This window comes from Amaranthus tricolor, chromosome 10 (genome assembly GCF_026212465.1).
Source record: "Amaranthus tricolor cultivar Red isolate AtriRed21 chromosome 10, ASM2621246v1, whole genome shotgun sequence".
NCBI classification, from domain to species: Eukaryota; Viridiplantae; Streptophyta; class Magnoliopsida; order Caryophyllales; family Amaranthaceae; genus Amaranthus; species Amaranthus tricolor.
The window spans coordinates 3,146,693-3,161,917 of record NC_080056.1 but is presented as its reverse complement, the minus strand read 5'-3'; the positions used below and the strand labels follow the sequence as shown (position 1 = coordinate 3,161,917).

The following is a 15,225-nucleotide window of genomic DNA, read 5'->3' as shown; positions in this document are numbered from 1 at the left end:
TAATCGGCGTAGTCCATTTTATATTTTTAAAAATATTGTAAGTAGAAATTAAGAATGATGTAAGTAGACATTTAAGATATTGAAAGTAGGCATTAAGAATACAGTAATTAAGCATTAAAGATAATGTAAGTAGGTATTAAAAATACGATAAGTAGACATTAATCTTATTGGGCTGAACATCAGATACGTCACTCAAAGAGACGATCTCTCAAGAAGCTAGCTGATTCATATATACATGACTCAGTAGAGTAATAAATGGGTCGTTGAAGATGACCCATATAGTTGTATGGCAAGTAGGACCAAATACAGTAATTTGGTATGATTGTAATTTTCGGATCACAGTGCCATATCCTATTTATAAATTCTGCCTGAGCAAAATCGTTCTTTTAGGGTTTTTCTTATCTAACTTTAAGCGCCTCCATTTCCCCTGTTTTTCACTTGTCCTAACTAATATACCTCCGCCATTTTCATCCATTGACAGCAGCAGCAAGGTTTCTCTCTACATTCATCATCCTTTTCACTCTTCTTCTTTCCACCATTATTTTTCTCTCTAATCTAACTTTTCGCTGATATTTTCACTTGTATCAGATGGCGTCTGTTGAAATTGCGATGCCGCCGCCGGAGATCAACGAGAACTATGTCGCGGATGTTAAACTTTTCGGTAAATGGAGCTTTGAAGACGTTACGGTTCGTTTTTTTTCATCATGTTGTACTCATAGACCTCTGTTTGTGTTTTGTAGTTCTCTTGATTTTTCGTTCCTTTTTTTCCCGATCTATAATGCTGTTTTATGGTGTGAATTGTTTTCATATTGACTTACAATTATTAATGAGTCTGCTGCTGATGGAAGTTAATCTGAAGGTGGTAATTTGATTGTTTTTAATGGTTTTCTAGTGGAGGAAATATGTAATATGTACCCCTTTCGGACCAAATTATCTGCTACCTGGGGTTTCGTAATACTTCATTTGGATTTAGGATTGGGTTAAAATAAGGATTGAGGTTAGATTAAATGTACTAAATTAAGTTTAACTGAATTTGATTGTGTGGTGTAAATGTATCAAAGTATGATGGGTAGATAATATCAGGATAAGTTTTAACGTGTAATAGGTAAAAGTCTCAATTAATTTGGTATGGTCCTAAGAGAAATATGTTCCAACTAATTTGGGATTGAGAGAGTAGTTTTTTGTTGAAAGTAATATTTGTGGTGCAAATTTTGATATTGAATTCATTTTTCAGGTAGCTGCATTTGGTTTCAGCTTGGAATGATTGGTGTGATGATATATCTGTTTTTTTTATTAAATTTTAATAATAATAAGCTTCAGGTCCAAAGTTATTTAGAATTCTTTGCAAAAATGAAGTAATATAGATCTTCAGAGAACAGAGTAGAAACAAAGTATGTATGGATTTGATATTTTGTTTTCCTCGGGTTGATTGGTGCAATAGGCTGGGGAAGAGATTTTTGTTGAGTTTTTGTCTTTTCAATCAATCATATAATTTGAAGGTCGAAGACAGTGCAATTTCAAAACATAGTTTCCTTAGTATTACCTCCTTGTTTTCTTTTTCTTGAGACCGGAAAATCTGTTGCTTTGCCCATATTTTCACTGAAATTTTGTATCAATGCATTTTTCTTTGAATTCAGTGGGTTTCATTTGTGTTCAAAATATTTGTGCTTCTTGTAGATCCAAGATATTGCCTTGGCCGATTACATTGGTGCTTCCCCCGTTAAGCATGCAACCTTTGTGCCTCATACTGCTGGTAGATACCAAATGAAGCGATTTAGGAAAGCCCAATGTCCCATTATTGAGAGGCTTACCAACTCTCTCATGATGCATGGACGCAACAATGGTAAAAAGTTGATGGCTGTTCGTATTGTGAAGCATGCCATGGAAATCATCAACCTCTTGACTGATCAGAACCCAATTCAAGTCATTGTTGACGCCATTATTAACAGGTATAAAATGTTCAGGTATCATAAACTTATTTTTGGAATATTCATGATGTTTGTGTGTTCTTGCCTAACATATCCTGCGATACAGTGGACCAAGAGAAGATGCTACTAGGATTGGATCTGCTGGTGTCGTTAGGCGTCAGGCTGTTGATATTTCTCCCTTGAGACGGGTTAACCAGGCCATATACCTTTTGACAACTGGTGCTCGAGAAAGTGCTTTCAGGAATATCAAGACTATTGCTGAGTGCCTTGCCGATGAACTCATCAATGCTGCCAAGGGGTCATCAAACAGGTACTTCCTCTGATAAATTTTTTACTTGTCTTGTCATTTTGCACTGTGATTAGGATTTCGTTTACTAAGTTTAGATTTTTCCATCTTTTCATCCTTTACCCAAATACAAGGGTTAGGTACTTTGTAAGCTGTATTACTTACCCACTTGGCAGAATGTTGAATCTTTTATTTCTTTCTGATTAAGCAACTTTATCAAGTAGCAATTAGGGGTTTAGGGCATAAGAAAATTTTCGAAAATTGGTATTTTTAGCTAATGTAACTGTAGCCAACCCAAGTTTCTTTGATTATGTGCTCGTAGGCTTTCAAAAATATCTATTTAGGTATAATTTCTTTTTTGTTTAGATTTATAGTTGACTTTTGTTATGAGGAAGACTGAAACACATATATATTCCCCTAGAGAAACAGATTATGATACGCTTTGGTGTATATCTGAGTTATTTACCCTAGAGAAAACGGGTTATGATACCCTTCGATGAATAGTACTCCAGAGAAACTGATTGTGATACCCTTTGTATTTGCCTGATCATTTGTTGGGCATGTTGGCTCTATGGAATGATACTGAATTTTAGTTATGTTAAAACTTCGGGGGTTATGTTTATTAAATGTATGTCATTTTTGCAGTTATGCCATCAAGAAGAAAGACGAAATCGAAAGAGTTGCCAAGGCCAACCGTTAAGTTCGAAATTTGGTTCACAACGATTTTGTTTATTTTGCAATTTTGAAAGCCTAGACTCATAAAGAGTAATATGTATGGTGGGTTTGTTCGTTAGTTTCTCTTGCATATCGACAAATTTGTAATGTTGGATTTTAGATTCACTGATGCTAGTTGTGAATGAGAACCCCGAATCGATGCTATGTTGGTTTCCTCTTGGTTAATTTTTACCCGAGGTTATATTTTTATTATTTTTATTTTTGAATTACGATTTTACATTCTTTTCTGATTTCATTTATGAACTTGTATTCTCTTTATCTCGTCCTTAAATGAAATTGCAATTCATAGTTTTGATATACATTTGGGTTAAAGATCAATTAGGAAATGCTCCAAAATACATGTAACTTTTAATTTTCATTATTCCAGCTAAATTTGTGAGAAACATACTTTTCTTTCTTCTTTAACACAATATTTTGTCAACATTTTATGGAAGGTAGATGAAAATATTGAGTTTTCTTTCAAATCTTTTTAATATAAGCACTTATTTATTGGACTATTTATTTATATTTATTTAGTATACAATTCAAGGGATATTTTTCATTCAATTCAGTTACCTTTATTTTTCTTCTCTTTCTTTTTCGATATTCAAATTATGGTAACTTGTCCCTTATTTTCCCTCTTCCTTTATTTTCTTTCATCCAAATACTGCGTTGATTAGAACTTTTCATCAAATATTGTATTTTATAATTTTGTTTAGTTGAGATTTTAATAGAATATACTCTATCCGTTTAAGTGATTTTGTCCTATTTGATTTTTTTGAGACTATTTACTGTCTACTTTTAATTTATAATTTATTATTAATATATTAATTAAAATATATTCAAGTGAACTCTTATTTGATTTTTTTTTGCAAGTATTATTATTATTATTATTATCATCAACTTTTTTAAATTTTTAGTTATGTACAATTAGATATATTAAGACTTTAATAATTGTCTTGACAAATATGTCCAAATCAAATGAATCAAAGTAACTGAAACGGAGAGAGTATAAAGGCATATACATAATAGCAAGTCTTGTATGAAACCGTCTCACCGTGAGATGAGTTCATACAAACAGCCCATTAGAGAAAAACATAAAGAAAAACAATAGAATTTGAATTGTATAAAGCAACAGTTTTTTTTTTTTTAAGTTTGGATGGACCCGATTGAGGCCCTCTCATGATGAGACGGTCTCAATAAAGAATTAGTGTATACATAAATAAAAATAAGAATTCCATGAGGTAATCCTGAATTATCTGATTTTCGTGTGGTAGACAAATATTTTTTAATCCACGTCTTGACCTTCGAATATTTCATATTATAGACAAGAGGAAAGTTAATTTTGTTAATTTACGCTATTTTTATTCACCGTAAATACTTTTTTTTTTCAAAAATCAAAATCTTAATTACCCTAATTAATTATATATTTCGATATACAGTTAAAATAAATACTTAATTTAACCAAAAATTAAACATTTTATTACATAAAAAATTGGCAAAATGTTAAAAAACTACCTAGTATATACCCCATTTTGCAAAAAACTACCTTAAATAAAAATTTTTGCAAAAAACTACCTTATATAATACAATTGTTTGCAATACACTACCTTATAACGGATTGTGGCCTTTGACCGCTATCTTTAACCGTTGACCCGCATGTGAGACGCACGTGATGCATTACTGTATTTAATTTTTATTTTTATTTTGATTATTATTATTATTATTATTATTAATTTAAAAAAAAAAATAATAATAATAATTTAAAATAAAATAAAAATAAAAACAAAAGTAAAATAATAATAATAATAATAATAAAATAAATAAAATATAAATTTTAAAAAAAATTTAAAATAAAATTAATTTTTATTATTTTTACTTTTGTTTTTATTTTTATTTTATTTAGAATTTTAATTATTATTATTTTTTTTACTTTTAAAAAAATTAAAAATAATAATAATACTAATAATAATAATAATAATAATAATAATAATAAAAACAAAAATAAAAAAAAAAAATTAATTAAAATAAAACAAAAAAAAAAAAATAATAATAATAAAATTAAAAATAAAAATAAAAATAAAAAAATAATTATAATAATAATAAAAAAATATAAAAAAATTAGTTTTTTTAATTTTTTTAATTTTTAAATTTATTATTATTTTTTTTAATTTTTACTTTTCTTTATGTTTTTATTTTATTTTAAATTATTATTATTATTATTTTTTTTATTAAAAAAAAAAAAAAATAATAATAATAATAAAAATAATAAAAAAAAATAATAATAAATATAAAATATAAAAAAAATAATTTTATTTTAAATTTTTTTTAAAATTTTTATTTTATTGATTTATTTTATTATTATTATTATTATTATTATTATTATTTTTGTTTTTATTTTTATTTTATTTTAAATTTTTATTATTATTTTTTTTTATTTTTTTAAAAAAATAATAATAATAAAAAAATAATAAAAATAAAAATAAAAATAAAAACAAAAATAAAAAAAATAAAAATAAAAATTAAATACAGTAATGCATCACGTGCGTCTCACTTGCGGGTCAACAGTTAAAGATAGCGGTCAAAGGCCACAATCTGTTATAAGGTAGTGTTTTGCAAACAATTGTATTATATAAGGTAGTTTTTTGCAAAAAATTTTATTTAAGGTAGTTTTTTGCAAAATGAGGCATATATTAGGTAGTTTTTTAACATTTTGCCTAAAAAATTTATAAGTTCAAAAATACCACCTGAATTTAAAAAAATATTTTTGAAAAAGTGGCAAGTATTTTGATTCATAAAAACTCAAAAGTTAAAACGCCACCGTTGCAGGCTTGTCCGGACCACGAGAGTAAGTAATACCCTATCGCTATTCGCTAGTTCTCTTAGCAAGAAGCAAGAGAACGGTCTAGCAGCTCCAGAATCAGGATATGGAGCTCTTACATTGTTCATCCTCTTCCATTCCTTCTCGTCGAATCCCTTCCATCAATTCATCCAGTCGCATTATCCCTTTTTTCAATCAAAATTCCTCCAATTTCTCTTTCGGATTTTCCAAAAACTTGTCTTCAATTCGCTTTAGCAACTGCAGATTACTAGGCATTACCATCACCAGCTCTCGTTCCCGTTTCTTCATCCGGGTGAATATTCCTTATATTTTCTTTCGCCCAATCTGTGTAGCTTATGTGATGTTATTTGTAATTGCCGAATACTTTTTGTGACACTTGATGGTGATTTTTTCTCTTTTTTTTCTGGGTTTCTACTTATTGCTATGTATTGATCGTTTGAGTTTAGTAGTTTATTAAAGCTGAACTCAATTTATGATCGAACCGGTCTTTGAACAAGATTCTATTAATATTTCAAAATCGGAAACTTGGAATTCAAGGCTTGTATGTCTATTGTCTCATTACGTCATTGAAGTTGGTGGTATGGAATCATGTTTCTAAAATTCTACATTAGAATTTAAGTAAAGGAATAACGTTTTGCACTATGTTTGAATAACATTTTTGGAAAGAAAGGGGAAGGGAGGGGAGGGGAGGGGAGGGGAGAGATGATTGGTATGCTTTACTTTCAAATCTTTCTAATGTTGGAAGGATTGGTTTTGATCAAAATGTGAAGGAGTTCTGCTTCTAATTCTCTTGCCTCCATTTCCTTCCCGTCTCTTATTGGCATCCAAATAAGGGAAATGCAATTCTTCCATTTCTCCCTCCTTTTTGTCAATTTTTCCTTCTATCCTAACATAGTGTTGGTGTTGGGGGTTGTTTGCATTTATGTTGATTATTACTCATATATTAGGAATAATGGTTACTAGCGGCCCAAACGCTCAACTGTGAATGTGTGTTCAACCAATTCAACTACTCCTGATCGTAATATAAATATAAATAGTTTTTAATTGAATGACCTGGGTCATAGCCGCACAACTAAGACTTATGCTTTGTTTTGAGGGAATTAAAGGAAAGAAAGGGGAGACAATTGGACAAATATGATTTCCGAATGCCAATATTGGAGGGGAGGAACATGGAAGGAAGGGATTTGAAGGGATTAAACCCTTCGATTTTGATAATATCCATAACAGTACAAATGTGAAAAGATTTGGAAACAAAGTTCTATTTCTCTTCCTCTCCTTTCGGTTCCCACCTAAATAAACAAAAGAAACTTTCTTTATGATTTCTTCCCCTTCCCCCACCTTTCCTTTTCGTCCACACTGAATTGTTATCCAAAGTGTTATATTTCTCATTGCTTAGTAAAACTGGCTAGTTACTATCTAAGTGGCTCGAATTAAAGATTATGATTTGACGGCTCATGAATTGTACGGTTCTCTTTATGCCATATGATTTACGTGTCATATGTCTTCTACTTCTGATTCATATGCAACGGATGCTGCCTGTTAAGAGCTATAGGTACATGATTATGTTAGTAACAAAGTCGAAATTCAAACAAGAAGGTATATAAGTATATAAGTATCTTTCCACTAATTTGAACCCTAAATCATCAAGATTATCTCACTATTAGTCTGGCTTTGTTGTGGCTCTCAAACCTCCATTTTTCTTCTTACAAATGCTTAACTAATATGGGTAATACCTAAAGCTATTATCTAAATGAAATTAATTGGGTTTATTTCACTCCCGGAAATGCAAAGTGCAGGGTGCCCCAGTGGACATAAGTGCTAGCCTGAGAAAAAGTTCGAGGAACTAGGCAAAATGCATCCTAGCAGGGCTGCCCACTTCTGCAGCATGGGAGCAGCAGCTCTGGGCTCACTGCTTTATCCACTTACCCAGGAATCTTTCATAATTCTCCAGAAAAATCTTCCAAATCTCCTTATAACTCTACTCCATCAAAAAATCTACACATTCAGCAATTTAGTTATTGGTTTTCTGGTTATTTTCATAAAGTTTCCTTTGATGTTGAGATCCTACAAATTATTTAGGAGCTGTTCGAAGTTCATTGTTTTTCGCAAGTTCAAAGTTCATTATTGTTCTCCTTTGAAACCCAAGATTCAGTTGCAAATGTTTAAAAATGTGCAGAAAATTCATGAACCAACGCAATGCCAGCTGATAATCACCTATTTATCTGCTATCAGTTCAAGTTTTTATTCTTCAGTATGACACTTGTCTAACTGGATTGACATAAGGAAGATTGCTATTGTTGTGATCTGAAACGAATGCTGTCATAAATGACATGTCTTGGCTTTATATTTTGTATTTTGCTTTATTCAGCAACAAGTGGTACTTTTTATTGATTCAAGTACTGTCTAGGCTTGTGCACAAGCTGGATCTGCTGGCTCTGATTCGGCTGTTGACAAGGTTTCAGAGTTCAGAGATGCAATTTGGAGATTCCTAAGACCACACACGATACGTGGAACAGCTTTAGGTTCTTTGTAAGTTGTTTATTTGTCCTTTGTTTATGTGATTCTTCATATGAAGACCTATGAGGCATATTTAACTATTTTAATTCTTTTTTGACAGTGCTTTAGTGGCGAGAGCGTTGATTGAGAATCCTAATTTGATAAGATGGTCCTTAACACTGAAGGCGTTTTCTGGTCTTGTTGCTCTGATATGCGGGAATGGCTATATAGTGGGCATTAATCAAATCTACGATATTGGTATTGATAAGTATGCAATTGTAGTTGTAATAGTGTATTTTGGTTTGCATTTATCAATTTTCTTTATGTTATAGAAAAGGTTAATATCGCTTGGAATATATGGCTGAATATTAGTTAGCACCTTGTATTGTGTGTGCCTAAATAACTTGCTACTTCAGTTCTATTGATTTGTGATGGAAAAGATCAATTGAACAGAAAAGAAAATTAATAATTTAATAATTTGTTTATTTAGGTTACTGGTTTCAAAATTGGACTGATATAAGTTATATCGTGGCACTTTTGTTTTATACATAGAAGATCTTTTTGCTTCAGTGAAACCTGAAATATTGAAAATCTTATATATTCAATGGTCTTTGCTATTGATATCATCCTGTTTCCCTGAATCCTCATAGCATAGATGCATTCCAAAATATTGCAAATGTGTTTTACGCACTGAAGCAGTTCACAAAATGATGCATATACCTGGTTCTCCAAATTCTTGGCAAATTAGAATGACACATGGAATGCACATCCTTGGTGTGAGAGTGTTTACTTTTCTATGTTTGTTTTTGATCTTGAAATGTGAAGTGCGATCAAAAGAAGCATCATTTATACAGCAGTTATGTTTCTGTTATCCGGAGTACTTTTTTCTTGTTTTCCATGTTCCTTGTTTAATCTTTTATCGAGTTGAATATCGTTGTCAATTAGTCATTGTTATCAGTGAACTAGAATGTGTGATTTTTTTTGGTTGCAGGGTAAACAAACCTTACTTACCTATAGCAGCTGGGGATCTTTCAGTGGGTTCTGCTTGGATGCTAGTGTTAATTTTTGCGATAACTGGACTTTCCATTGTTGCAACAAACTTTGGTCCTTTCATAACATCCCTATATTGCCTAGGGTTGTTTCTTGGAACCATCTACTCAGTTCCTCCTTTTAGAATGAAGCGGTTTCCTGTTCTAGCATTTCTCACTATTGCAACGGTATAGCTTTTTATCTATCTCTGTATTCTTCTTGCATCAGAGGTATTTGTATGCAACTTTTCTCCATGCAATAAGGCTGCCTCCAGTCTTTGGAAAAATTAATTGACCTTTTAAACTTTATGACCAAATAGTTCCATAGGCACCTTTACCATGACTTCAGTTCCAAGTCATTTTGATCTTGGATTCATTACATGCGATTTGAATTTTCTGAATGGCATGGGCGTTTCATTTAAAAAGAGAAATTTCATAATGCTATATTTTTTAAAAGTACTAGCCTTCTTTAGATCATCGATGACATGATCATGTGATTTTCTTTTTTGGTTCTTCCATGTCTTTCATTCTCATGTGTTGATGATTCAATCAATGTACCATGTTAGACATTTAAATCCTATATTGTTTTCTGGTTTTTAAAATTTCAATTATTGCGGTATTACCGTGAGTAGATTCATCATAGCAGTGCTGTGGTTACTTATTGAACTTTCCCTATGCTGGTATAAAAATAATGCAGTAATCTTTCAGGTTCGGGGATTTCTGCTAAATTTTGGTGTATATTATGCAACAAGAGCGGCTTTGGGACTTCCATTTGAGTGGAGGTGATTTTTTTTCTTTTTCTTTTGTAAAACACAAGCTTGGTCGAAAGACTAGGTCTAATGACATAGAGAGATTTGATATATCTATTGAAGTAATAAAGTCACATAGCAATTTGATAAATGAAGTAATTAGTTTCACAAGGAACTGCTTTTGCCTCTCTCTATTATCAAATCCAGAAATCCAATAACTATTAGCATTTTGTAATCTGTATGATGAATTAGTATATCAAATATATCTACGATGTGCCTCAATTTGTTAATAGCTTTCTGGAGCGTTTGTTGAGAGAAGTCATAGCTGCATGGCTGTTATCATTGGGTATTTATTAATATTGTTTTACTTCAAGGTTTCCTTAATTTAGTATCAAACTCAATGCCAAAATTTTTCAATGCATGTAAAAATAATCCGGTCGAAGGTTTTTCCTGGTACTTGGGCCTTTTGTATTACCTCAATTATCCTTGTAATATTATTTAAATATCTTTTGAATGTCGGGTATGAAGCACTTTGATATACCATGGGCGTAGAACCATAGGCATTTGGCACTTTCTTTCTGTTTTAGAATTGGACTCTGGGTTATAGATTTGTGTTTGTTGCAAAAACTGAGTGAGTATCATAGGATGGGTCGGGTGTTTGCAACTTTACTCTTGTAATAACAAAGAGTTATTTCTATAGGATAATTTATAAATAATAAGGCCAGAGAGTTAAACTAGATCATTTTGATCGATTTCGTAATTATCCAAAACCACTTATTTGAGAATCTTCTAGGTTTGCTGGTGATGAGTAGCATTCAAGAGTGCTCCTATATGAATTTTCACTCTTTGATTGTGCCTACACACAACTTCTGTTGTATGATAGAAATTGAACTAGTCTAAACTTCTATCCACTCAACATTGTGATTTTGATATGCAGTTATCCTGTGGTTTTCATTACAACATTCGTAACGTTGTTTGCGTTGGTCATTGCCATAACAAAAGATCTCCCAGATGTGGAAGGTGATCGTAAGTAAGGCTTGCTTCTACCGTTTTTTTTTTTGTAATAATTATAAGGATTTTTCTATCAACTGTGGATTTTGTTTATCTATCAAGTATAGAGTAATATTTTGTGGTCTGGTGAAATTTGAAAAACAGTTGGAGGGTTCATGTTAAATACTGAATGTTGGAGTTCTATGATCTTTTAAAATATAGATGTACAACAAATAGTTAGTACAAGTATGAGACACAAATTTATCACCTTTAAGATATGTAATTGCCTTTTCGTTTGCCAAATCACGTGGATTATGAAGATCTTTTAAATTAATGGTGTAACATTTTTTTTTAATTCTAGCACTTGTGCACATCGTAAGGTTTACAACTTCATGTGCAATCCATTCCAACATCTGACAGTGCTTAAAAGTGAAAAGAGCAAAACAACTTATCTTCACTTTTGATGCATGAACTAAGAAGTGATTAGTGTCCTGGGGGATGAACAAGTAGTATTGCCAAGTGTGGGAGCTAGAGAGGGGAAAGTGGGGGGTCGTCAGCTTGTCGCCTTCATCCATTCCCTTCTACAACTTTTTTTTATAATTCTATGTAAATACTAAAATGACAATAAATATAATATGCTTCAATGGTTGAAGCTTTATGCAAAAGGCATACTAGTCAATAAAGGTTTTGCTTAAGGCTCAATTCTTGATATTGCAAACTTTGATACCACCAAAGGCCCCATCACATGATAGCTGGCTCAGAAATTGAGTATTGCCTGTCACATCTTTTACTTTCATCTTTTTGGTGGTTTTCTTCCCTTGCATTATTTCAATTTATGTAATATTTAACTTTTACAGGTTTCAGATATCAACCCTAGCAACAAAGCTTGGGGTAAAGAATATTTCACTGCTTGGTTCTGGACTTCTGCTACTTAACTATATTGGTTCTGTAGCTGCTGCTGTTTACTTTCCGGAGGTGATTGTTACTCTATTTAAAAATTTGGTCTCAGTTTATCTTCAGTAACGACTATTTGAGGTCTTGGTTCTACACAATTGTATTCTGCTGTTACTGTCCCACTGTCTTTGCTAACTCGCTTCGTCTGCTTGCTTTGCAGGCTTTCAGGCGCAGCTTGATGATACCTATTCACACCATATTGGCTATTTGTCTGGTTTTCCAGGTATGTGTCCAAGATTATGTCATTCGGTTTTGAAGGATTGAAAATCCTACGATTCAGTTGATATGGTACGATGCGACCTTGTTTTTGCAATATAGCTGCATGTACGAAGCATCCAATACAGATACTTTTTTTATTGAAATGAATAAAATAAGGATACTTAATCTTTAATGAACAGACATTAAACGTGTGTTCAATCTAGATCAAGTCAACTGCATAATTTACAATTATAATTGTATTTAACATGTCTGGTTTCCTGATTTGAGTTTACTCTTTGTTTTCTCGGTTTCAGACACAGTTGCTCGACCAAGCGAATTATTCCAAGGTATTTCTTTGCAGGGTTTTGCAATTTGGTTCATGTTATGTCCTTATGCTGGAACTAAATCACTCTTATCACCGTTAGAATTTGCTTCTGTTCATTGAATTTATCAGACGTTTAGAGTTGAAAAACTTATCTCTGCAAAGCTTTGTGATTTTCCTGCTAGGTCTTGTGAAGATTCATAAAGCTATCAAGTATATGATCGCCAGCCTAACCCAGCAACGGTCAGCATATAACGACCTGAATCCGACACCTGATTGAGTCCCAATGTTTATAAACATGACACGGGCAGATATTCATCTAACGCTAGCCACTCTTAACCACAGTTACCATTATTGGCCCAAACTGAAATGCCACCTAACCGGTTCTTAACCTAACTTGAATGCAACCCAGCTCATTGTAGACCCCGAGTTAAAGGCAACTAGTTGCAGTAGACAACTAATTCAAACTTTACCCAAACGCCATATTCAAACTCGATTGAATCCAATTAGCACCCAATTCCTAAACCTGAGTTAAGGCAACTCTACAAATTCAAACTTTAAGCCACCAACATGAACTTTTCTAAACTTGAAATGCACCAAAGCCTAACCTAACTCAATTCTAGTAAACACCCTATTTAAACTTGATTGAATCCAATTAGCATCCAAACCTCGACATGTGATCTAGACCTGATACACGGCCCAAATTAACCGGAGCCCTAAATCAATCCAACCCCGAACAAATGGACATAGTGACCCTACCCAAATTTAGTATGAACCAAGTCTGGATTTCACATTTCTAGTGTTTGATTATTGTTAAATTTTAAACTAAGCTTAATTCAAGCATTGAAATTTGAATGTATTGTCTGTAAACATCTTTTGGCCTTTAGTGATCCCACCTATGCCAGAATTCTTTGGACATAAAGTAAATAATGCCAATAACCTGGTGATATGGAGAACTTGTAAGGGTTGCCTATGTCCTATATTAACCTCACACTTTTAAATCTGATTTTTTCTGAACCCCAAGAAGATGAAAGGATTTCACGATTATTGTTTCATAAGTTAGTTTTTTAAGAAATGGGTATATACCGCCTTCATGTGAATGCGTAGATGTCTGACTGTGAGGAAAAAATCATTTAAAGTGAATCCAGCTAAAGGTCTAACCAAAAATCTCATCATTTTTTTCATCATTTTGCAGGAGGCTATAACCAATTTCTACAGATTTATTTGGAACCTATTTTATGCAGAGTATATCATATTTCCTTTCATCTGAAGCTTGCATAGGAATTTGGAAATCAAAGTAAAGTCTCCTCATCGTGTTTCTATATGTATGTACTTATTGTATCTTATTGCTTAGTATATACCCTTGCCTAGAAGGCTGAAGCCTGGAACAATGTAAGTACCAAAAACGTTTGACACTTCTACTTTGGTCATTGATTTCTTTCAAAATTGGATTAGCGCTGCCCCTGTTTGGTTGAACATGTTCATGGCACAGATCAGCTCGAATGCCAGTCCAGCTGACAACTTTGGAAAAACTAGTCATACATCGATCATGCTTATCCATGGGTTATGCTCGTCAAGCTTCATGAATCATGATGTACGAGTGTGCGTTTCCTGTTGGCTTCTTTTGCAGTGCCATGCCTTGAGTCGGCAGTTCGATGTTCTGCTGGTCTATTCTTCTTTTTGTGAACATATTTTGAATGCAAGTCAAGTATTGTTGTAGTGAAACAAAGCCAGTCTGTTTTCAGCTCTTCATTTCCTGTTGATTTAGTTATATACTTTTTATATCAAACAGAAAGTGTATTGACCTTTAATAATCCTTCAAGCCTTACACCCAATTCTCGGCCATGTTCCTGTTGTTCATTTTGTGCGTAAATTTCTATTCAATCGGTAATATCGAGTTCTTCGACATTGGATTCATTTGAGGAAGTGTGTTTATGAAAGTTATGATATTGGTTCGTACATCATGTGATTCTCGAATAGGTAAAAGCTTCGGTTTCTCTGACGATTGCAAATCTTGTGCTGTCTCAAAACCATCATCAGACAAGAAGTCGTCTTCTTTGTTGTTGTCATTGTGTTCACCTTACACCTCGCGGAGATAATTAGGGCATCTTGAACTCCTTTCAACCAGGTCATGCATGTTTAGAATTCTAGGCATGGCATTATTGGAGCGAGTAATTTGAGTCAGATCTTAAAGTAATCACTTATAATTTTAAAATGATTATTTTTATAGTGTTAAAATGATTACTTATAATTTTAAATTGATCATTTATAGATTTAAAATGATTAATTAGAGAAATTGACTAATTATATAAATTCATTTCGTGAATTTATTAAGTTGATGTTAAGTGTTTATATGTAGCCGGAGGTGTAGTGGTAGATTTTGAATTGTAAATAGAAGGGGGCCGTCCTAAAAAAAACAAGGGGTTAAGGTTTGGACTTTTAAGTTCTAACCTCTTGTTTAATAATTTTTCCTTAAAGCCTTAAGGTTGCACATAACCAAAAACAAGATGTTGTCAAGTAATCTTAATTATTGGACAACATCTTGTTTATTGTAAAATGTTTACAATAATTTTGTTTTATGAATAAATTAAAAATTTTCAGGAGCGAGATCTTTTTAAATCCAAAAAAAATTCAATTCTAACCTGAATATAGTCTTGTATAATAATCTAGATTACTATTAATAATTATTAACTTCAATAGCTACTTGATATATTTCAC

The 15,225-nt window shown here is 32.2% G+C and overlaps 2 protein-coding genes across 8 annotated transcripts; both read left to right on the top strand.

Moving 5' to 3' along the window:
• The first annotated feature begins 332 nt into the window (after positions 1-332).
• LOC130825113 (40S ribosomal protein S5-like) lies at positions 333-3,147 on the top strand. The gene is made up of 5 exons (XM_057690160.1): positions 333-491; positions 589-687; positions 1,678-1,949; positions 2,035-2,238; positions 2,860-3,147. The coding sequence occupies exons 2-5, from the start codon at positions 589-591 to the stop codon at positions 2,912-2,914; spliced, it is 630 nt and encodes a 209-aa protein (XP_057546143.1). The 5' UTR covers positions 333-491; the 3' UTR covers positions 2,915-3,147.
• Positions 3,148-5,736: 2,589 nt separating this feature from the next.
• On the top strand, positions 5,737-14,367 carry LOC130825112 (homogentisate solanesyltransferase, chloroplastic). Of its 7 annotated transcripts, none has more exons than XR_009046838.1 (11): positions 5,737-6,062; positions 8,178-8,299; positions 8,388-8,534; positions 9,258-9,483; positions 10,003-10,076; positions 10,981-11,073; positions 11,891-12,008; positions 12,148-12,210; positions 12,500-12,532; positions 13,703-13,832; positions 13,963-14,367. XR_009046838.1 is itself a non-coding variant. In XM_057690159.1 (11 exons), the coding sequence occupies exons 1-10, from the start codon at positions 5,856-5,858 to the stop codon at positions 13,775-13,777; spliced, it is 1,158 nt and encodes a 385-aa protein (XP_057546142.1). In that variant the 5' UTR covers positions 5,737-5,855; the 3' UTR covers positions 13,778-13,804; positions 14,005-14,367. The 7 variants fall into 7 exon arrangements, 4 of the variants coding, with proteins under 4 accessions (XP_057546142.1, XP_057546141.1, XP_057546139.1 ...); XR_009046839.1 differs by having other exon boundaries at positions 13,703-13,899; positions 14,005-14,367; XR_009046837.1 differs by having other exon boundaries at positions 13,703-13,899; positions 14,000-14,367.
• Positions 14,368-15,225: the final 858 nt, after the last annotated feature.